The sequence below is a fragment of the Sceloporus undulatus genome, chromosome 7, assembly GCF_019175285.1.
Source record: "Sceloporus undulatus isolate JIND9_A2432 ecotype Alabama chromosome 7, SceUnd_v1.1, whole genome shotgun sequence".
NCBI lineage: Eukaryota > Metazoa > Chordata > Lepidosauria > Squamata > Phrynosomatidae > Sceloporus > Sceloporus undulatus.
Window position 1 is genome coordinate 12304232 of NC_056528.1, and position 24067 is coordinate 12328298.

General features: G+C 45.0%; 1 protein-coding gene across 3 annotated transcripts; it reads left to right on the forward strand.

Annotated features, from left to right (window-relative positions):
• Positions 1-4218: 4218 nt before the first annotated feature.
• PTGS1 (prostaglandin-endoperoxide synthase 1) lies at positions 4219-23486 on the forward strand. Of its 3 annotated transcripts, none has more exons than XM_042478225.1 (11): positions 4219-4327; positions 11085-11153; positions 18049-18165; positions 18408-18548; positions 19039-19182; positions 20006-20187; positions 20530-20613; positions 21131-21377; positions 21628-21914; positions 22179-22326; positions 22805-23486. In XM_042478225.1, exons 2-11 carry the CDS (start codon positions 11111-11113, stop codon positions 23176-23178), a joined length of 1767 nt encoding a protein of 588 aa, XP_042334159.1. In that variant the 5' UTR covers positions 4219-4327; positions 11085-11110; the 3' UTR covers positions 23179-23486. The 3 variants fall into 3 exon arrangements, with proteins under 3 accessions (XP_042334159.1, XP_042334161.1, XP_042334158.1); XM_042478227.1 differs by lacking the exon at positions 4219-4327 and adding an exon at positions 9093-10065; XM_042478224.1 differs by lacking the exon at positions 4219-4327 and adding an exon at positions 10293-10974.
• Positions 23487-24067: the final 581 nt, after the last annotated feature.

Sequence of the window (24067 nt, forward strand, 5' to 3'; positions counted from 1 at the left end):
CCATTTGACTGTAATAAGACAGTGGCCTCTCTCTCCTATGATCGGTTTGGATCTGTTGGCTAAACTTTTCAGAGAAAAGAAGAGAAATGTGGGGAGAGGGAACCGATTCTTATTTTTCAGGCTGAAGTAGTATCTGGTTTCCTTTCCCCTTTGGAGGGTCTGAGTGCAAAAAGTGCAAGGCTTCTGTTGCAGCAAAAGGCTTGATTGCTTGCTAGTTTCCAAAGATGGCGCTTGGGCGCCGCTTAGTGGCTGAATCTGAATTTGCACTCAATTACCACACACAACTGGGTCAAAAACAATCTTTGAAACTTTTAATTGAATGTTCTCCTGAAATATTTAAATTAATATTTGTTTAAAATAGTTGTTTAATTATTTCAGGAGATCCTGCAATGTCCCCCAAGTGGCTAATTTGATTGGGACAGTTCCAGTTAATCCTCTGTCATGCCACTATTTCATCTGCCTTTAAAATGTCTCAGTTTCTCTCTTCTCCTGTTCACCCTCTTTATCCGCACCTTACTACAGAGTTTAAAGTATAGAAGAAGTTTGCACTTAACTTAGCAAGGAGTAAAGAAAAGGAGGTGGTCATGTCTCGCCCTTCCCAGTAGATTCAAGCAAAAGCAAACTGCTGCAGCTTTTCCTCGCTGCTCTATTGTGCAGCACTAATAACTTTGGCCATTTTGACCACACTCTCATATTGTCTGGCCAGACGCATCCCAGTTTTCATCTATGAAATGTTGGAGGGGATGCTAATCCCACGCAGAACTGATCTTTCTTTCCCAACTTTTCCCTCTGACTTTTTGCAACAGGACAAGAATGTGTTAACTGTGTGTTGTGGTGGCGAGAGGAGAAGAGACCCATGCAGAATTCTTGGCAAACATACAGCAGAGCTTTCCCCTTGTCGTTCGTTCGTATAAACGCTGAAGAACAAACATTGGATGCTTTCATTTACACCAAAGGCTGGTTGGTATAAACCATCTGGGATGTTTTGCAAGCCTTAAGCATGTGCAGGGGGGGCAGGATTTAAAAGAGAGAGTTGGGGATAAAAGCCTTGGTATTTCTGAAAGGATTTGGTCAATGCTTTTTAAAGCTTGGAATATCATTTTCAGAGAATATAACAAAAAGATATACATTTTTTATGACAGCCCTCTGTAAAGGGCAATATACAATGTCCACAATACAATATCTTTCTCACTAGAACATGAAAACTATTAAAAACTAGTAATATGGTTGAAGAGTAGTATTATACATGTATATTTATACATATACATATAATAATACATATTATTAGGCATAGCTTGCTGTATAAGTCTTAAACGATAGCTATGCCAGGATTGTTACTGTTTTGGGGAACATATTCCAGTCATCCCAAACATGGAGGATGAAAGGAGGCACTATATTGTGTGGAGCAGCCAAGTTTTAGGATGACTAAATGTATTTATTTTAAGAAGAGCAGGAGATGGTTGGAGCTGATGAGAGAAGGGCAAGGAGCTGAGCGTTCCCAGCTGCTCCGTTTGACTTTTTAAAGAGATCAAGACTTAATCCATGGAATTTCCTACTAGTTCTCTTGAGCCTGGCATCTCTCTTTGGGGGGATTACCAGCAAGGGATGGAAGGAATGGTGGTCTGCCTTGCGGCTCAGTGGGAAAATGTAGGAGGAAGAACTGTTGGGAGGATGAAATGGGAAGGGAAGGGAATCTGCAGGGATGATGCTAAGCAGCTGGGAAAGGATGGTTGGGAAAGGTTGGATATGGCAATCTTTACTTCCTTATCCACAGGCCACTTTTCTTGGAGAGAGCAGGTCCATACCTGTAACATACCCATAAAATTAAAACGGGCACCTTCTAGGAGACACCATCCCTCCTGGGCCTAAAATAGGTTAAGGGAACAAACATATGACAAATCTGTCTTATAAACCCCCCTAGAGCTGTGTTCCTTAAGCTATCTGATGTCGAGAACAACCAGGGCTTTTCCCCAAAGTGTTCCAGAAACTGGCACCGTCATAACTTCCAACTGACCTGATTTGGTGATTAATCCTCTGCCGTTCCACTTTTTCATTTCCTTTTAAAATATCTTGGTTTCTCTCTTCTCCTCCCCACTTCATCCAATTGCTGCAAACTCAATTCAGTGTGAAAAAGTAGATTGAATTGAACTTGGCAGGAGTGAGAGGAGAAGAGCAGGTAGAATAGTGCCTTTCCCAGGAGGCAAGAAGCTATATGAGGGGAAAGGAAGTTCATACCATTTATAAAGTTATATTTCTGATGCAGCTCAGTACTTGTTTGGCTATTATTTTTGCAGATTAAGGAATCTGTTAAAGACTAATCCCTGCTCTGTTTTCCCTGGAAATCATCCTGTGAAGGACCCACTCTCAGGTATGTGGAAGGGAGATCCAGTGCATACAACTCAAGGCTGGTAACTCAAGGTTTGCAAACATTGATACCAGGGAGTGAGCCACAAACCAAGATGTGACTTTGCCCAGAATACTATCAGTGTCTTTGGTATGCATATGTTCTCCTGCAAACAGGGCCCCCAGGATCCATAGCATGGAGCCATGGCAGTAAAGGGGTGACAAACCAGATTATTTCTGCAGTGCCTTGGAGTTTAATTTTCAGCAGTAATAGTTTTAAAGTCAAATATGCTGGGATTTTGGGACTCACACCTTTTGCCTTTGCTTGCTTCCTGAGATAGTCAACCAAATTAGTTGACAGCAGAGCAATTTTTATAGAGGTGGATATAAATGTAATGAATTAGTTAATAAAAAGTTGGTGGGAACCTAAAACAGGGCCTTTCCAGTAGCTGGTCCCTCTGCTCTGAGGAAAAAAGAAAGAAAAGAAGAGCCAATTCCCCATGAAAGGGAACCACACTCTGCACATGCTCAGGGGCATCAGCCTTCTCATCCTCGAAACAAATCCCAGGGCTGTACAGTGTTTCGTGTCATTCCTCCAACTGATTTTTATTGTTTTGTTTTAACTTGCCAAGCAGTTTGGTTTGCTTTTAGCCTGTTTACATTACTTCCTACTGTTTTATACGATCAGTTAAGCTCATTTTTTTATTGCACACCACCATGAGATCCCTGCAATACAGGGCAGGGGATAGGTATTTCAATAAACAGATTAAATAAGGGCAAGGAAAGGTTGCCAAGACCTTTCTCAGTGGTAGCGCTCCGGCTGTAGAAAGCCTTGCCCTCAGAGGGCCTTCCAACATTGTCCTCTCTGTAATGTTCATAAACACAAAACATTTTCCCATGGAGGAAGCAAGAGGTCAAATTGGCAGATAACTGGCTGCTTTATTTTGGTGCTAAGCTTAAACCCAACTATTTACCCAAATATTTGGCCCCATGGGGAGATCGCGGCTTGCTTTGCAATCTATTAGCTTGCTGGGGTTTAATTTTTAAACTCTTCTGGAAGTGTTTAAAGCCTTTGAACTCATCTGTCAGTTTGCTGCATATTATTTTGTCTGTGTTGCCAAAGGGTGGTAAAAGAATTCTTAGAATGTTTAAACTGTTTTTAAAGTAATGGACTTGTCTTAGATTTTTGGGGGATGATTTTTTATCACTTCTGTCCAGCCTTCAGATCTGTTGATAAAGGGCGGTTTAGATAAATAAGAAACATGTTGGCACAACTGAGGAAAGATATTGTTGGTGTTGGATTGCATTCTGTTTTAAAGCAAGCTATCCACAAAGCTTGCAAAAGATACTTGTCAGAACAATAAGCCCCATGCTGGCTTAGGGGGATTCTGGGAGATGCCATCCAAAAAGTGATTTTTCTAAGCTATGGCAAGCATGGGGAAACATTGGTTTCTGCAAACTCTCTGCATTCTTTGACCTCTTTGGACTTCCTGAATCTCCTGGAAGTCTTGTATTTGGGGGATTGCCTTAAATTCAAGCCGGTGTGACACTACATAACAACCACAACAAGGATTCAGAGCTCTGGTTAAACTTCAGACTAAACCAAGGCCTTGAATGGTACAGTCCTCCAGATCTTGTTGAACTGCAGGCTCCAACCCAGCATCCCCAATGGTAGTGGATGTTGGGAGCTACACTCCAACAACATTGCAAGGGCTGTATGATGCTCTGGAGTGGATTCAGTGCCCTGCCAAGGAGATAAATGGCATGGCATCCTTTCAAAGTTTCTTTTGAGGGTGGAGGGGTATATAAACTTTAGATTTTTATTAGCCTTTCCTGCTTGGGCTGTGTTCCAAAAGATTGCTCCAATGAAGGAACTGAGAAATGAGTCGCCAGCTTCAACCTTATGGGAGGTGAAACAGACATCGCCATCTACTTTGGTTCCGGCAGGAGAGAATTTTGGAAGACACAAGAGGGGCAGCCAAAGGTATGATATATTATTGAATAATTCAGTTCCTCTGTGCTATACATCACACATTGCAGCTCCAAGGCATGTTTTGGGCTGCCCTGGGGTGGGACAATTGTTTGAGTATATTTTTAACCAAAAGCAAGGCCGGCCCAAAACATTTCTTTAACCTATTCCATAGCTTGGATAATGTTGCTCTTAAAAGTAACATGCTGCATCTCAAAACAGCTGGTAATAATAAGTGAGGGGTGATCCTATTTGGGAGTCAGACTTGACCTGAAAATGGGTGCTCCGTCTTTCTCGGAGGCCCATCTACAAAGGTCAGCTATTGTTCTGCCCAGTTATTTTAAAGGGTGGGACAGAGAGTTGGAGGAGGAGGAACAGGAAAATGTCTCTGGGCTCAACAGAGCAGAGACTTCCTTGGCACAGCTGGGTTCCAGCCATAAGATGGTAATCCTGAATTCTCAGGGCTGACAACACCTTGGGTTATTTTGTTAAAGCCTTGACTCCATCCCTGGCTTAAAGGCAAACTCTGACTGCAGATGAGCAAGGGCTCTTTTCCCTTTTTCATGGCAATAAAGGAATTGATCCATTCTTGCAAACTGGAGTCAACAGGGGTCCATTCACACTATGCAATTGCTGCCGTGGCTCCATCCTATGGAAACCTGGAGTTTGTGGTTTGGTGAGGCATTAGTGCTCTCTCTGGCTAAATGGCTCTCCCTAAACAGCAAATCCCAAGTTATCATAGGAGTCTCTAATCTCTTATCATCTACTGGAGGATGTGGGCAATACCTTGTTTCTTTCAGGAGTATGGCTGCTCTGCTTTGAACTAGCGACAGCTCCTGAGTAGTCTTCAAGAGCAGCCCCACGTAGAGCCCATTGCGGTAGTTTAATGTTAACAGAAGCAAAAAGCAAAAGGACACAGATGTCTGTGTGTTGACATATGAACATATAAGTTCAAACTAAACCTCTGAGGCATTTCAAGGCAGCTGCTGTCATTCTTTAGAGGATCCACTCGTTTTCATACAGGAAAGCAATGCAAACAGATCTGCAAGCAGTGATTGACACATTTGAAAGTCAGAATTGCATCCAAGACACCAGAGGATCCATTTCCATTACATAGCTAAGCATACCCTCACAAAATCTGATCCCTTTGCAAGGCCTTAAGGGCATTGCAAACAAGAAAACAATGTGCTCTGATAGCAAAGCCAGCTCATAAAATGTGTAAAAACACCACCATTGCACAGTTTTAAGCTCTGCAAATGCAACATGCTTGCGTCCAGATAGTGTTATCTCCTTGCAACCGGTCATTCGAGAACATAAGGACATTTGGGCTGGATTAGACTGAGGCTTATTCCAGTTCTCTTCTAGCCACAGCGGCTGTGCGGCCAAATGCCTCCAAAAACCTCCCTCTCAGCAGGACCGAAAAACTATATTCTCCTCTTCATTGCCAGTTTTATGTCTCCAGCACTTGGTATTTTGAGATAGACTGCCTTTGGACATGGAGGTCCCACCTGTATCTATGCTGTGGACTAAATACCAGTAAAGCACACCTGACTTAGAACAGCAGTCCATTTGCAACGGTGGCTAGCCAGGAAAATAACATTCATTTTCTCCCATTTGCATCCCCAGCAGCTGGTTTCCCAAGGTAGACTGCCATGGCGTCTGGGGTCTCCATTGCATTAACTTTGTGTCTACTTCTTTTGAACGCCTGGGCACAAAGACATCCAGGATATATAGGAAGTTAGCTGGAAGTATATACAAACTGCCAGATGCTGTTTTCGTAACCACATCTTCTCACAAAAATACACTCTACTGAGTCAACACTTCTGCTCTCAGTCACTCCTTCGGTTCTCTTTCCCGATGGTTTTGCAGAGAAAAGGGAAAAGTGCATTGTATTTTATTTTTTAAGAAGCAAAGGTTTTCCAAAGAGAAGCACCAACACATTTGGCTGTCCTAAAGAACTCCCTGTCACCTTAAAAATCTTAATATTCCAAATCTCCCCTATGAGAGATTAAAATGCAAATGTCCCAGTGAAAAGGATTTCGGCAACAAAGCTTGTGTATTTTCAGATACACAGAAAGTATCCATGGGAACCTTCCGGATCTGGACAAAGCATCTTTACAAAAAAACCAAACAAGACAGAAGAAAGATAAGATGAAAAAGAGAAAATAAAACAAACACTGAACATCTCCGTCAACATTTCATGGGTGTAAGCATCCAGACAACGCCAGAGAGTAGACAAGATGGCAAAAGGTATTAATCAGGAAGATTAGGAGATGCTGCAGCAGTTTGCTTTTGCCTGAGCCTCCTGGGAAGGACAAGATTGTGTCCCTTCCCCCAATTCTGCAGAGTTAATGGTGTGCAAACTACTTTTGCGTTTTGAAACTAGTTTGCAGCAACTGGAATAAGCTGAGGACAAAGGGAGAAAGTGAGGGGAGGAAGAATGAAAAACAGAGACATTGTAATAGCAGCCGAGAAAGTGAGATGACAGAGGATTAGTAGGGACTGTTACTTCCAAACTGAGACATATTGCATTGTGTTGCATATGCCTTGACATATTCAATGCATATTGGAGGGTATTTCTGTACTATTTCCAGTGCTTGCTTTCTCACCAACATTTTCTGAAACAATAGATACAGATACAATTTTAAAGAGCAGGATTGCCTATTTTATTTTATTGGCAGGTGGAAACAGAAAGAGCTGTCTGCTCAGCAGGTAGTTGGGGTGCAGAGACCTGAATTCACATTGGCATCCTGCTTGCAAACCGTCCCCCCAAGCCTCTTTCCCATCCATCTGGGTATTAATATTAATCACCCAAGAGGCCCAGCGCTTTCCGGTTTCCACGTCGAGGGTGTTTTGTCCCAGAGGCTTTGGTCCAAAACAGATAAGCAGCCTTCCTCTCCTTGTAGGCATTTCCCGGAGGATACTGAAGAACTGCAAGAAATAAAAGGCTTGCAGCTGGTGGGGGTGCCTGGTTGCCGACTGGTTTAATCACTGTTGGGTTTGTGTAACAGTACAAACAACCCCTGGGTAGAGTTGCTGGATTTCAAGTCTCCAGTTTTCATGGGTCATTTCCAGACTTGGATGCAGATTCTCCAGTTTAGGGCGGCTCAGCTCCAGCCAAGAGGAAAGTGATGTGTGCTGAGCTAAGAGAGCAGCCCCTGGTTGCAATTTTCAAGGCTTGCTTTGTTTCTGCAACTTGCAAAGACTTTCCACAGGATTTTTACTTACTTCCTTCCCAATTGTTGTGATGCCAGGATTAACCCTCCACTCTGCTTTGCATCCACCTTCTGCCTGAAAGCAATGTCAGTGCCATCATCCCACCCATCATCCTGGCCTTTCCTATGGGCTGCCCCAAACCGAGCCATCCTTAGGCAGAAACAGAAATTGTAAATGGCATGCCAGGACCCAGAGAAGAGCAGGAAGCGTTTTTTTCTCTCTCTCTTTCCTAGAATTGTCTTTATTTTAACTCTTAAAAAAGTCTTTCCTTCCCTGAGGCTCTGCAATTATCTTGAATTATGGGGTGGGACAGACGTCACATAATGCCAAGGTCTCTGAAGCGTAAGGCTCAGCCATACCTACTCAGCGAGATCATTGAACTCATTCCCTTTTTGTCTTTGGGGAGGCCAAATCTATAGGGCCACCCTGCACAATTGCAAAACAAAGACAGCACGAGATCGATTGTGGGATCCAAGGCCATTTGGGAAAACCAACAAGTACAGATGGTCCAGTTTCTTCCAGAGCTAGCCTAGAATTGTACAGTAAGGCTAAAGCTGTGTGTAAGCAAAATGTTCACAGCATTTGAAACCGATCTAAAAACTGGCACAATCTCACCCTTTGGATTTTCTTCCTCTGCTTCCAGGAAAAGTGTGTATGTTTAGAAGAAAATAAAACTTTGGAATCGGTGCAGACGTGTGTGCCGAAAGCACTCCTTCCTACCAGAATGGCTTCTGTTTTACTGCTGACCCAAAAAGATTGGGTGGAGGGAATAATTCAAATTCCTACGCGTCAAAAACCAGAATTAACCCTGTGCGTAAGCAAATAAACAGGACCTACACACCATTAGATCATTTCCTCCTGAGCTGGCACCTGAGATAGGTTAAGAAACTACCTTAGCCCAGGATAGCTTGGCAGCGTTGGAAACCAAGGGTCATGTAGTCCAACCTCCTTCCAGGGCAAGTATTCCTGACATTTGGCCATCCACACACCAGATCCTGTCGTATCTTGGAAGCTAAGCGGGTTCATCCCTGGTTAATACTTGGCTAGGGAATCATCAAGGAATACCAGACGCTGGAGCAGAGGAAGGGACTGGCAAAACCACTTCTGAGTATTCCTTGCCTAAAAAAGTCCCTGTGAAACATGTATAATGTGCGTTTTGGTTGGTCCAGTAAAGGCATCACTGTTTTGTGAATCTTGGACGATGCAGTACTTTCCCATGAAATTCATGGCATCTCTGTAAGTTGACAGGCAACCTGAAGGCACATAACATACCAAGAGAGATGTATTTAGGTGCATGTGGAAATGTGATACAGGGAGCTGAGGAAGTCATAGCTATTATTTGGTGCCTAGAGAGTGGTGCTTTTGACATGGCTGTTGCTTCTACCCCGGGGGCTGGCTCTCAAGAATGCAAAATATTTCCCTGGGCCTGTTAAAAAATGACGCTGGCAGGGTTTTTAAAGAAAGATCAGTCCCATTGGTCCTTGCTGGAATTCACCTCTAGGTTTATATGGAAGAGGAGAAGAATGAAAAGGGAGGAAGGGAGGAGTGCATTTGTCAGAAAGTCGCAAGGAAAGGAGAGAGAGAGGAATAGTTTCAGATTTTGGAAAGGAGAAGGAAAGAAAGCAATATTTGAGAAAGCTGCAAACACTTTTGCTTGAAGTTGTTGGTGGTTTTTGTGTGTGTTTGTGTGTGCTCTTTGCCTGCTTTTTGTTGTTTATTTTTGCAAGAGGATTTGCTCAAAGAAACCACAAAGAATGAAAAATGCTAGACAGAATGACCGGTCCAGCTGCGGATTAAAAATGAGCAACAGTTCATAAACAAAAGGCGCTGGTTCCCATCCAAGCAGACGCCGGACTGAATCCATCATGGCTTTTAAGACCTCACAGTGAAACAGCTGCCGATCTGAAGACAGAATCGTCTTTTCTTGGAAAAGGAATTGCTTTCTTGACTCATCTTGAAGTCTATGCAATGCAGAGGGAGACTATAGAAATGTTATTTTATTCCCCGGGAACTGAATGAGGAAAAGGCAAGAGAAGGCACTTTTTAAAATGTGCAGCGGCATCACACTTGGGCTTAATATAGAATTCCTTCAAAAGACAACTTTGGAGCGGAAACGGAGGAAGCCGTGCCCCTTGCAGCTTCCTCTGTGCCCTACGGCTGGAATTGGCACTGCTTCATAAGAGAAATTTGACAAGGGTTTCCAGGAAGATTGTGGTCTAATGGACTCAAACATAGATGCACACAGCTTTCTATGGCACTTGCAAACTTTTGTGGAGCAGAGTGCCATGAAATCCAAAAGCTGTTGTGATCCTTTTAAAAGATTTTGCAGAATGCTGTGGCACTTGGAAGCTTGGATCGCCTGAAGCAAATTGGATAGAAAACATTGCTAAACACATTCTTTTTTTCATTCCTTTTTGGAAACAGCATGGCATTCTTCCAAATAGTGTTCCTAAGCATTTCCTCTTGGGATGCAGGTTGAGGGGGACAATGCTTGGAAGGAGAAGAGCTGAAACATCTCTGGAAGATATTCTAAAGTGGTACCTACACTACACAGTGATATCAGTTTGATCCCACTTTAACTGCCATGGCTGCATCCTGGACAACCATGGGATTTATCTGGGGGGTTTGAGGTGTAGTGGTTTGAGAGTTGGACTAGGACCCTGGGAGACCAGGGTTCGAATCCTGGCTCAGCCACAGCAACCTGCTGGATGACCTTTGGCAAGTCCAACTCTCTCAGCCTCAGAGGATGGCTAAGGTTGGACTTGCCAAGAAAATCCTATGATAAGGTCTCCTTAGAGTTGCCATAAATCAGAAATTACCTGAAGGCACACAACAACAACAACTTAAAATGCTCTGCCGGAGACTTCCATTCCACTCCCCCTGAACTACAACTCTTCAGCAAAGAATGCTAAGTTCCTCCTCAAAATACAGGTCCCTAGAATGAAGTCAAGAGAGATGATGTGGTTCCAAACTGCTTTCCGTGCAGGTTCACTCTTAATACAGTACTTCATACCAAGATGAGAGCAGGTCTGCTGTCATTTTGGCATGGTGTGTGTGTGTTTGTGTGTGCGTATACATAAACACACACACGTAAGACTTGTCCTCTTTGCACAAAGAGCCCCCAAAGAGTCCAGAGAGCAGCCAAGTAGAAAAGCTCAACTTGCAGAGTTGGCTTTTGCCAGGTCTTGAGCAAGGCACTGAGGATGGCTTGCATTGGGGGGTTCATAAGCCCAAGAACTCCAGAGCCCACCAACACTGAGCGTTCAAATGCAGGCAAAAAAGGGGGCAGAGAAGGAGTAGGAATGTGTCATTAGAGGGTGGAGACTGCAAGCCCTGGCTGCCTTTTTGACTGAAGGGAGAACAGGAAAGAGGCACAGCTGCGGCTTCAGAGTGGATTTGGAAAGCTGGAGAGGCTCCCCCTCTTCCTTCCCTTCCTGCAATGTGCTGTAAGCCCTGGCTCAAAGATGCCTTCTTGCCCTCTCTCTTTCCACCACCTGGACCACTCCTGCCTAGCCAAATATGCATTTTTATTTTACTTTATTTATTGCCTTTGCAGGGCTGCTCCATGCCTTCCCTTTGGTGATGCTGCTCAGTTTGAATGCCAGCCCAGGAGATGCCAGCTCAGGTAAGGAACCCACCCGCGCTCACCCCCAAGAAACTTTTTCAGCAATAGAAACTATGTATTTTATTTCTTTTTTTAAATAAGAAAGAGCAAAGTATTTCCGAGGCTGCAGCACTGGCTTTATTGTAAGTCGGGGGGAGGCGGTTGCCTCAGGCAGCAGATTGTTTGGGGGTGGTCACGGAAGGGTGACCAGATCGTTGAATTGCTATTTGCTTGCTTTTGCTGTGTGGGTGGGAGAGTGTTTTTGTGGGGGGCATAGTTTGCTGTTGGTCTTGGGCACCAAAATAGTCCAGGATGGGGTTCTCCAGAGAGTTTGTGGATGGATTGACGTGGCCTTCAAGTCTCCTGTTGGATTTATGGTGACCCCATGACTTTCCTAGGGTTTTCTTAGGCTAGGGTTGGTTTAGATGGCCACTGAGGACCCCTCCAACTCCATGATCTTGTGAAGTGCACTTAGAATAGACCTCAGGCAGCCTTCCTTACTCCTGGGAGGGTTCAATGACAATCACTCTCTTAGTGCTCAGTCATTTAGGACACTTCCAATTGATATTTCCTGAGAAGGTTTAACTTCATAGGAGTCTTCAGGGTCCAATTTTGCCAGATGGTTTTCAGTGAAAGCTCAAATATTCCAGGCTAGTTTTGGGGAGCCCAAGCATGCCTTGTCCCCCCATTTCAAGGTCCGTGCTAGGAGTGATCATAAAGTGTGTGCGTGTTATGATGGTGGTGGTGATGGTTGCATTGTGTTGTGGTTTGAGTGTTGGACTAGACTCTGGAGACCTGGGTTTGAATCCCCTTTCAGCCATTGAAACCCACTGGGTGACTTTGAACAAGCAACACACTCTCAGCCCCAGAAAACCCCATGATAGGGTCACCACAAATTGGAAGCAACTTGAAGGCATGCAACAACAACAACAACAACAAGCTACCTTGAAGTCCAGTTTTGGGGTAAAGAAAAATGCCAAGAAAACTCTAAAATCAGTTCACCTTAGTCAAAAATGACTTGGAGGCACACAACAACAATAACAACGACAAAAACAAAAATATTAGGAAAATCAACCAATCGCTAGTAGCTGCCGGTGGTTTCCATGTCAGTTCCAGATGTTACTCTGGGTGTTAAATAGAACTTTCCAAGGTGCTAGGCTCTAATCTCATCCCATCAATAGGTTCAGCACCTTGGATAACTTTTTAAAAAGTTCAGGCTAAAACCCAAAGCGGACCCACCATTCTATTGATATGGATGCCACCTGTACCTCAGGACATATTCGTGGCAAATTTTATAGAACCCCTTTTGTTTTATTTAGCCCTATAAAACCGTAACGTTGTAGCAGGAGTAGTAAGTCTATGTGTATACCTGGCAAGTTTCCTCAGAAGGGGTTTGCTCTGGCCTATACTTTACTGGTGGGTCTTTTTAAAAAGATAGGCTCTTTAAAGGCATCTCTGCTCCCCTTCCTATAAACGAAAAGAAGTCAAGGCTTTCTGAGGCCCAAGGAAAGATGGAAGGAATGCAGAATGCAGAAAGGAAAAGTGGAAGGAATGCAGAGAAAATACTGAAGGATGAGGGTGTTGCATGGGCACCTTTTGTGAAAAATGAAAGTAGGAAGAAGCCTGGCTCAAGCATAGATGGGTTGGACTGATATGGCAAAAGGGCAGCTCTCATGCCAGTGCGGCATCTTGCATCAACTCCGGGTTTTTGGACTACAGATCCTATCTGTGGGATTCTGGGATTAGTAGCCCAAAACATTAACCTTACCAAGATCTGAACCCCGCCAAAATTGGTCCACACTTTCACTGCAAAGGCTTTTGAGGGGCTTCATCCAAAGAGAAGGAAGCCACCTGAAAAGGAAAAAGAAAAGCAGTGTCCTGGTCACTTAGTGGATTTCCATGGCTGAGCAGGGATTTGAACCTTGGTCTTGACAGTTGTAGCCCAACGCTCTAACCATTCCACTACACTATCTTGTTCCTAAAATAAGTTTCCAAAGAACCCTCACTTTGATGGGTGAGTAGGTTAGGCTAGAAAAGGAAAACAGCTACACACAGCTTCTGAAGAACTTGGATTGAGGCACGGTTCCGCACCGGTTTTGCTGAGCCGAAATAAAAACTGCTTCTCCCCAGCTTCCGAACCAGTGGGTTTATTTGCAAGCCAGTGCTTCGGTTTCACATCCTCTGCAACTCTCTCCCTCCAAAGATCCCAACAAAATAGTGGCAGCTCACCCTCCACCTCCGCTTTGTTTTTGCAAGGGACTGGCTTGCTTTCCTTCTTTGATATTCAATCAATCCGTCACACATTTTCCAGGACATCATGAGACCTTTCTGGAAATGCACAAGTGAACCAATAATATCTCCTCATCTAAATGCAGCTCCTAAGGCTTGGAAATTTTGTTATGTTGACTTGTAAACATTGCAAAGAGGCACGGCATTCCTCCTTCCAGCCAGCCTCAGCTGAGACCTCTTCAGTCCAGATGTGCGAGGGTGTGTGTGTGTGTGTACGCAACACAGTACAAGGAAGTATTTATAATCTCTGGATACAAACCAGAGACGTTAGGTCTGAGTTTGCAGCCCAAGGCAAAAGTGACTTGGCTCTGTCATGTTGCTGAGCGTCACAATCCCTAGGGTCACCTTACTCTATAAAAAAAATCAAAATGAAATAGCCATAACTTGGGAAATAATCCTACTTTTGCTTTGGACAACAGCTCCCAGAATCCCCCAGGCAGCATGGCCAGTGGTCATGGTGGACAGGGGATTTTGGGAGTTTCCCCTTCCCTCCTACAAAAAGTGCTCTTGGAAAATAGTTATCTCCTTTCTCAAAGATATATCTTCATTTCCTGCTCCTGGATGATGCTTCAAGGGGGAAGACGTGGTACATTTTAACCAGCGAGATCATTGCCACAAATTATCTTTAAGGCTGCTGGGTTTGAAAAGGGGATTTGGCAAATAAAAGGAAAAGGAGGTCTTTTAATTGGCTGAGATGCAGGATGGCTTTGTGGAGCCTCCAAATTCCAAGGCAGTCTATCTTGGGAGGACTTTTGCTGGAGAACAACCATGGGAATGGACTGTTTCCTCCAGTGGCCTTTCCAAAGGCATCTCTCTGGCTCCTGCAGCATGATGAATTGGCCATTTCTTTGGTCTGATCTGGCAAAGCTCTCGGTGTGTTAAAACCTCTGTCTCCCATCCACGTCTGTTTCTTCCAAGCGGGGATGGCATTTGTAGCTTCAGGGAAGGGGATGGTTCTTCCACACACACCCCAAAATGATCTGGCATGTGTAGTCATGCCCTCTACAGTATTTCCCCACCTTTGCCTACCTTGGGTTGCCAGGAATGTCATCAAAAACAGACAGTAAATCAGGATCCCATTTGCTGGGATGCGCAATGCCTTCCCTGGCTGAGGAGTATGACATAGTCCAGCCCAGTGAAGTTATGAACAGAAATGAGGACTAAAACAGATCATTCTTAACTGTTTCCCCCATTGAGACATGGACATCTATAAATGAATGGCCTACTTGCAGGCAGAGCTTGGCAGAGTTGCTTTTTGACGTGTCCAAAAAGGCAAATCCATTTCTATCTGCAGGGCCTGGTATAAGGCCAGGTTGTGCCATCTGGCTGTTGCCTCCATCGCTGGAGCCTCCGAACCAAGGTGCTAGGATCCGCATCCTTCCCCCGTTTTGTTTCCTTTGCGTGTCCTTTATTTCCTCCTGTTGCCCTGTAAACAGTTGGTTCTCCTGCGTCATTTAAACCCGAGCTTATAAACTGCAGCTGGACTCCTGTTGCACGCTAACTAAGAGGCAATCCAGAACAGCTGTTGCACAGCTGGAAATGTTGCCCTGGTCTGGGCAGAGACCAAGATGGGGCTTCTGCAGTCAGGACTAGGAAGACGCAGAGTGGAGGACATAGGCAACGGATCCAGGCAACATACCACGGGATGCCAAGTGATGCTGGATGGCAGAGAGCCAATACCTCAGGAGAGGCAATACTGAAAAACCAGTTGCAGAACATTTTAGTCTCCTGGGACATTCAGTTTGGGATTTGACAGCTGCAGTCAAGGAAATTATGAAGGAAGATAAAAACAGGTGAACTGAATAGTATTTACAAATTCCATTCCATTAATTGAGGCATGAACAACAACAAAAGCTACAAGTACAGTGGACCCTTGTTATCCGCTGGGGTTTGGTTCCAAGATCCTGCGTGGATAACAAAATCCGTGGATGCTCAAGTCGCATTAAATATAATGACAGAACAAAATGGTGTCCCTTATAAAAAATGGAAAATCAAGGTTTGATATTTGAAATTTTTACTTTTTTGGGAACATTTTCAAACCGTGGATGCTTGAATCCGTGTATAAGAAATCCGTGTATAAGAAGGGCCGACTGTATTAATTCAAGAGTCCTCACTGCTGCACAGAAGGAATGTTCTCAGAGAAGGTTTTGAACCCAAGGAAACCAACTTTTGGTAAGCCAATTTATTGCTTCCACACATCAATACCCGCTGACAACTGTAAAGATCTGAAAAACCTGTATAACTTCATGCAGCCCTTTGAAAATTTAGGGCAAGGGACATGATTTGCATCTCTCTGGATCCTATTACGTTCTTCCCATTCCCACAACTGTGTAAATATGCTTTGTAATCTGAGGCCTTAATACCATTCCGAAGATGTGGGTTTATATCCCTGGAAGAGCATGCTAAAATAAAAACTAGTTAATCTTAAAGGTGCTGCCGCATTCCCTCTACCTCCCTCCTCTTTTTTTTATGCAGATACATCAAGTGTGTTCTTGGTGGCCTGAATAAGAGCCAGTGTAAATTGATAAAAGTCATATCATAAGTGATATCAAGATATCCCACAAGGAAGTGAGGAGAAAAGGAGCCCAAGGTGTGGTATCGGTTTGTGGGAAAGGGCTGCCATCTTCTTCTGCCTGAAGACCTGATGCTTATCTGCAAAAAGGAGGTTATCAACTGGTCAGCAGCTGGAGATTTTGACCTTTTGCCTTTTTCACATCCATGGCCTGATGATTTTTGTTGTTTCGCATTTAAAATTCTCTGGAACATTAAAAATAAAAGTGTGTATGTGTGTAGGGTTTACAGTTTATTCAAATGTCTCTTTTCATCCCCATCATCCATTCCTTCCTGGAAAATCCCATTTGCAATGGAAATTGGACATCAGTTATCCTTCTGTAAGGAGATCCTTCCCGAAAGCGATCCTGCTGGTTTTGGACAAAATGTCCCCTTTGAGTTTGCATCAGTGGATGGGGAAGCCCAGGGAAGGACAAGACCTGCATTGTGTGGATTGTGTCCTCATTTGCTTAACATGTCAATAGAGAAGGTGTGATCCTCCAGGTGTGTCGGAGCAAAACATCCGTGTTCCTTCATCCTTGGGGATGCTGGAGAGTGCAGGCAGGATTTGTAGCTCTGTTAGAGCTTGGGAAATGGGTTCATTGGATTGCAATTCCCACAATACCCCTGTAGTAAAGCAGGTTTCCATCAATCACTATCCTTTCCCAGCTTCAGAGGAATGCTGGAATGCCTCTCCATACCTCTGTGTGAGTTGCTATTCTAGTCAGCCCAGGACACACATTCACTCAGAGACACAGGGAGCAACCTCTTCCAAAGGCACAACTTTCCTGAGTCTCTGCATGAGGAATTCTTGAATAATCTGAACATGTCCAATGCTGTCTGGACACGCTGGAGTGTCACCACCCACAGATGTTTAAACATTCAAAACAGGAACTGGTGCAGAGACTAGAGTTCACAAGGCGAGCTTGTAAAATTAATTTGTTCCAGTAGTTGCGAGGTAACACCAAAAAAGAATTTGTTATGGTTCAGTTCCCCATGTTAACTTATTTTTTGAGGAAGCCATAGACAGTCTGCAAAACTGTTCTACAGAAAGCCTTGCTAGTCTGCAAAGCTTGTTGTTGTGTGCCTTCAAGTCCTTTCCAACTTCTGGTGAACTGAAGGCGAACCTAGCATGGGGTTTTCAATATTTTATTATTTTATTTCATTATTATTATTATTACTATTTGGCCAGATTTGCTCACAGGAGGCCTTCCCCTCAGAGAGTGGCTTGCCCAAAGTCAACCAATGGGTTTACATGGCCGAACTGGGATTCAAACCCTAGATCTCCGGAGTCAGAGTTCAACACTCAAATCACTGTGCCATGCTGGGTCTCTTGAGGCGCATTTCTGCTGACCTTCCTGCAGGATTGGTTTCACCATCTCCTCCTCTTTTCCTGTGCCCCAGGATCACACAAGTCTAAACCACTACTGTGTTTATTTAGCCCAGGCCACCACCCAAAGCTTTATCTTAAATTGGTCTTTTAATGGGGCCATAAAAGCAATCAGCCACAAGCCCAGGGCTTCCCTCCTGCTGCTCCTGCAATACCAGCGGCTGCAGCCACCTGATGCATGATGGAAAATCACCAGCTCCTTTGCAAGCTGGAGGGGCTACGGAGTCCAGCCAAATCCAGGAGGAATGGGGAAGAGGCCTCTTAGAGTGATAATCAGGAACAGGTTTCCTATAGTCTCCCTGCTCAAGGCTTACCATCACCTTGGGTGAGTCACTCTCTCTCAGCCTCAGGGAAGGCACTGGCAAACCTCCTCTGAACACATTTTGCCAAGAAAACCCCACAATAAGTTCGCCTTAGGGTTGCCATGACTTGATGGCATCCAACAACAAAAACAGATTAAACTAGGGAAAGTTTAACTTGGTTTTTTCAGGAATAGGTTTCTAGCTGTCCTTCACTTTAATTTTGGGTCATGCACACACCAGTAGAAAGATGGAGTATAAATTAAATGAATAGATATTCCAGTAACCATTTGATTACTGGAATATCTTGTTTAAGAGGGAGCCTAAGCTGTACCCATTTGCTTTATTGACTGTTCTTTCTTCTTCCTCTCTGTCTGTTTCTCTGCAGTGAATCCATGCTGCTATTTCCCATGCCAACACAAAGGCATATGTGTCCGCGTTGGCACAGCTGGCTACGAATGTGACTGTACCCGAACCGGTTACTACGGCACCAACTGCAGCGTGCGTAAGTATCTGCCAGCCTTTCTGCAATGGGCTGGGTGGATGAAGTGATGTAATGAAACATACTTACCAACATCTTGTGACTGCTAAGAATGGCACCTCCATGTTCAGAAACTATCTATAGCATGCTGAGGACACAGAACTAGGATAGACGGTTGCTTTTGCATTCCACCTCCTAGTTCCTTCCTCACTGTAGGGAACAAAATGTTGGATTATCAGGATTTTTCTTATCTGTATGTTCTCCAGCGGAATTCTGGATGCGTATCCGTGAAGCCATGAGGCCTTCGCCAACTTTCTACCACTTCATCTTGACCCGTTTCAAGTGGTTCTGGGACATCATCAACAACACCTTCATCCGGGACACGCTGATGAGGCTGGTGTTGACACGTGAGTCAAAAGCAATAGGTTGCAAAGGATCGAAGACCCTGGAAAATGTACCTTTCTCTGCACTGCAACTCCTAGAATCTCTTAGCTCTGGGAGCTGTAGTCCTTGCAAATTTTCCAAGTTCTGGGCATGATTGCGAAACCAACTATGACACCATCTGAAAATGTTAGGAGGAATGAGGATTTCAGCATATGGGAGAGGGTAAGTGATGTTTGGAAGCCAGAGGTCTTAGCAAGGAAAAATGTTTTTACCAATGGACAAAATTTAACACCACAATCAGCAGTCCTAGTTGTTCCTGGAAGTGGATGGGCAGTCCATGTAGAGCTGTTGCAACAAGCAAGTTGTGTGCTTCCTCCAGCCAGCTCCAGTTAACAATCTGACTCTTTGGACAGTACAGAGTCCTCTTGATACTAGTACTGCAATGCACATGGTGCTTACCTGGTTTTATTCTGCTCCACCTTTCTGTCTCTCTCTCTGCCTCTCTATTTGCAGTCCGAGCCAACCTCATTCCCAGTCCGCCCACCTACAATTCTGACTACGGGTACATCAGCTGGGAGGCCTATGCCAACGTCAGTTATTTCACTCGTATCCTCCCGCCGGTGCCCACCGACTGCCCCACGCCCATGGGAACCAAAGGTATGTGCCTTTGTGCATGGATCCCACCTGGAATCGCTTTCTATAATGATGCTTGAGGGTGATTTCTTTTGGATGATGGCAAAAGGTGGGTGAGGAAACTTCCTGTTCATTGGCAAAGGTTGCCATACCTCCTCACTGCTATCAGATTTTGGGATTTGGAGTTCTAAGAGATTCTTATCCTTCTCTGTCAAGAGGGGCCTTGTGCCACAACAAACTACAAATCCCAGGATTCCATAGCACGGAGCCATGGCATTTCTGCACTGAAGATGCACTCTGAGCCTGAAGTGTGAAGGAACTGTCCAAGGTGCTGAATTCAGTCCCTTAGACAGATCCTTTAAACTTCAGACTTAGAGTCCTTAAACTTTGGACTAAGGGTTTAATTCTTCCCAGCTTGGCAACCTTGCACAAGTCACACTCTCTCAGCCTCAGGGGAAGGCAATGGCAAACCTCTGCTGAACAAATCTTGCCAAGAAAAACCCAATGGTCGGTTCGCCTTAGTGTCGCCATAAGTTGGAAACGACTCGGAAGTACACAGTAACAACAACAACAAAGATCCAAAGTGGGATTCACTGCTTCATTGACATTGGAGCCACCACCTTGTCTGTGTTGGAAAAGTAACTCTTTTGTACTATAGCTCCCAGAATCAGTGTGGTTATACTCTGTAGTAAAAAGATGTGGATACCCCCCCCCAAAAAAAAAACAACACCGGTGCTTCTAACATTAAGATAGGGATCTTAAATCAGTGCAGATGCTGGGAGCCAGTCTTCCCAGCCACGAGCCAAAGGGACGACTGTTGGGTTTAACTTTTCTTCCTCCCTTGCAGGGCCGTTGCAGCTGCCGGACTCACGACTGGTTGCAGAGCATTTCTTTCTGCGCAGGACCTTCCATCCAGATCCTCAGGGGACGAACTTGATGTTTGCCTTCTTTGCCCAGCATTTCACACACCAGTTCTTCAAGACTTCTGGCAAGATGGGGCATGGCTTCACCAGGGCTCTGGGTCATGGGGTGAGGATGATAGCCGCTGACTTGGAAAGTTTGTTTGGTCCTTGGTGTGCCATATTTGAGCAAGAGGAGAAGGGGCTTAAATTAGAAGTTAAAATTTTACAATTTATAGTTTGAGTGTTGGACTCTATTATCCCAGAGGTACACAACACTTTCCAGATCCAGTTCTAAGCACCCTTGCACCCTTGGAGTGCTAAATTTGAATTGGGGTCAGGATTTAAAATGTAAGACATGACCTGCCCAGGAGGGAGACTGGCCTTGCTTGCCCCTAAGCTGGTTTGGACCTACTCAGGGAGGAGGGAGAAATTAAGCTTGGAGAAGGTTCACTCCAGCTCTTTTTTGCAGGTGGATCTTGGACACATCTATGGGGACAACCTGGAACGCCAACACAAACTCAGACTCTTCCGGGATGGGAAGCTGAAGTACCAGGTACTGTACGAAGGTGACAGCTTTCTATCTGGGTGGAGGGACCCATTGGATCAATTTAAATGTAAGGGCAAAGCTTGGGAAATTAGGGTTTTATTTTCAGATTACAATTCTCAGAATCCCCACCAGCCAGTAGGACTGGAGACCATAAATGGTAGTTTCCCCAAGTATAATAAAAGTCTGTGTTGAGACACAGGTGGAAACCATGCAGTCTTCTGAGACTGAAATTCCCAGCACCCCCAGCCAGCATATCCAACAGTGGGGGATAATGGGAGTTGAAGTCCAGAAACATCCAGAAGAGCTTGCCTTTCCCATTTCTGAACTTAGGTGGTAGAAAGTTATTTAGGTTGTGCCAGAAGGAATTCAGATATGGTGCTGGAGAGATCGTAAGGGAGGTGGAGGCCAAGAGGGTTTTGTGTGTGTGCAAGGGCCCAATCCAGCACTGGTCACCTGCAGAGTAAACCAGGGGTGAGTCCCTGTGAAACCAGAGTAACATAGTCTTCCTTCTCCTTCCTTGCAGATCTTGAACGGGGAGATATATCCCCCAACCGTGATGGAGGCTCCAGTCCACATGATCTACCCCAAGCATGTGCTGCCCGGGGACCAACTGGCGGTGGGTCAGGAGGTGTTTGGGCTTCTCCCGGGCCTCATGATGTATGCCACCCTCTGGTTACGGGAGCACAACCGGGTCTGTGACCTGCTGAAGCAAGAACACCCCACCTGGGACGATGAGCAGCTCTTCCAGACCGCTCGACTCATCCTCATCGGTGCGTATATTCCTGCAGAACTCTTCCTTTGAGTGTGGGAAAGTTCATCTTTTTTTGGACTACAGACCCCAGAATCCCCCCAGCTGTAGGTGTGTTTTTGAAGTTCATGACCTTTTGGTTGATTCAGAGATGAAATTGGAGGTGACTCATTGAATCCGTGGAATATACCTATGTTTGATGAATTGTATTCCAGGGCCAAAGAACATGAAGACACAAGATCCTATCTAATCTTGAAGCATTTTTCCCCCAGGTGAGACCATCAAAATTGTAATTGAAGACTATGTCCAGCACCTCAGCGGCTACTACCTGCAGCTGAAGTTTGACCCAGAACTTCTCTTTGGGGTCCAATTCCAGTACCGGAACCGCATTGCTGTGGAGTTCAATCAGCTCTACCACTGGCACCCACTGATGCCAGACTCCTTCAGAATCCGGGACAAGGAGTACAACTACGATCAGTTCATCTACAACACCACCATGTTGACAGACTATGGCGTGGAGGCCCTGGTGGAGGCCTTCTCCAAACAACGAGCCGGGCAGGTGGGTGCTTTGCTACAGCCCCCTTGAGTGCCAATTCTCCCTTAAAGCACAAGCTGGTCCTAGGTGCACAGCAAGCAAAATGCAGATTGGCAAGCTCCATATTGTCTAGTGCGGACAAGCAAAGCAGTATAGAAGCTTTTAAGGACTAGTGCGGCATTAATTTGGGAAATAATGATGATGATTTCTACCCCACCTCATAGAGTACGAAACAACCACCAATTTAATTGTACTTCTGGCTGATTGTGCCCCCTCCCCACTTTTCAGATTGGCGGAGTAGCAAATATCAATGAAAACCTCCTGAAAGTGGCCATTGGGGTGATTGAAGAATCGAGGCTGCTGCGTCTCCAGCCATTCAATGAATACCGGAAGAGGTTCAACATGAAACCTTACACTTCCTTCCAAGAACTGACAGGTAAGACAAGGACTCTCCTTGGGCCAGCTGAGGTGCTACTGTTAAGCAAAGGGATGCCCAAGATAATGTTTGCTGCAAAGTGACGCTTCTTGCAGAAGGAAACATGTTACAGATTGTGACATTTTGCAACCAGGAAAGGCTAAACTGGGATGGGGAATTCAATGCGTTGTGGCATTGGCAGTGCAGCGCCGTGTCTTGGCGTCTGTAGTGCAGTGTCATCGTGTGGTGGCAACTTTAGCGCAGTGCCACCACACATCCCAACTCCCAAATTATTCTTAGAAGTTACTTTGGAGCACTTTTAGACAGACTAGTCAGGAACTGTGGGTAGGGGAGGTGGTATCAGGCAGCCTGCCCTGGCTGGAGGTTCAATGGGAATGTCCCCCCCCCCGTTCAATGGTATTAGTGCCCCTCCAAGAGGGCTCACTTTGAACCATCTCCCAATCTTCTCACCCACTGGCTCTGATCCATTCGCTCACAGGGGACGAAAAAACGGCAGCTGAGCTGGAGGAGCTGTATGGAGACATCGATGCCTTGGAGTTTTACCCAGGTCTGCTAGTAGAGAAGGCTCAACCCAACTCCATCTTTGGGGAAAGCATGGTGGAAATCGGAGCCCCCTTTTCTTTGAAGGGTCTTTTGGGGAATCCCATCTGTTCCCCTGAATACTGGAAGCCTAGTACTTTTGGCGGGGCCACAGGCTTTGAGCTGGTGAACACGGCCTCACTCCAAAAACTCGTGTGCCTCAATGTCAAGAAGTGCCCCTATGTGGCTTTCCGGGTGCCTGATGACAGTGGAGAGGAACCCATGGAGGCAACTTCTGTATCTTGGAAGAAGGAACAATCCACTGAACTCTAGCCCCAGCCTTCAAGGGAGCAGGAGTGCGTCTCCTTGGCCTGGCCATGATCCAGTCAGCGAGTCTCTTCCTCTTGTGGAAGTAAGAGGACTCTTCCAAGGGACTGAAACTGGCAGAGCAAAAGAGAGAAAGGAAGAGAAACTATACACAGCACAGAGCAGTGTCATCCCTCCAAGACCTTCAGAAAGTGCCTCAGTTTTGGATTACAACTCCCAGAATCCCCCAGCCAGCATGGATCATGTGAGTTAAGGTATGATGGGGAAGTGTTGACTTTTCTAATAAAAGAGGATGTTTTTATTCTTTTGCTAAACATGTTACACCTGTGCTTCATTTTAACAAAAATGGGGGGACCATGGAGGAAAGTATGGTTTTTCAGCAGCACCCAGCAGCTTCATATTGGTGCTCAAGACCCAAGATTGCTTTGGGGAGCCTCCAACCAGCCAGAAGGTGGAATCTAAAACCTCCAACTTCAAAGGTGGGTTGCTGTCTCCCAGGCCAGTGGAATTCTTTAAAGTTACTGGGAATTTGGGAATAAGGGCCAGCGCTTCAGATATTTGGTTGCCTGGGGTATTGTGGCATTTACAACTGGCTGATCAAGACCATGACCAAGTGGTTGGGGGTAAGGTCTGGGGACCTCCAAAATGTGACAGGGTGGCTTTCCCCCCTGCAAGTTTTAAAAGCTTTCACTGCAAAAGATAATGGAAAAGGATAGTTAATGCAATGAACTGATGCCATGAATAATTGCTTAAAGAGAAACAGGAAAACTTGTTTTAAAATGTCCCAAGCTTAGGCTGTTGTAATGAATGAAATTTCCAAGACACTTTTACAAGTTTTTGTTAAAAAGGCCCTTTAACGTGAATTTGCCCCCTCAGGGTTATGTCCTTCTCCAAC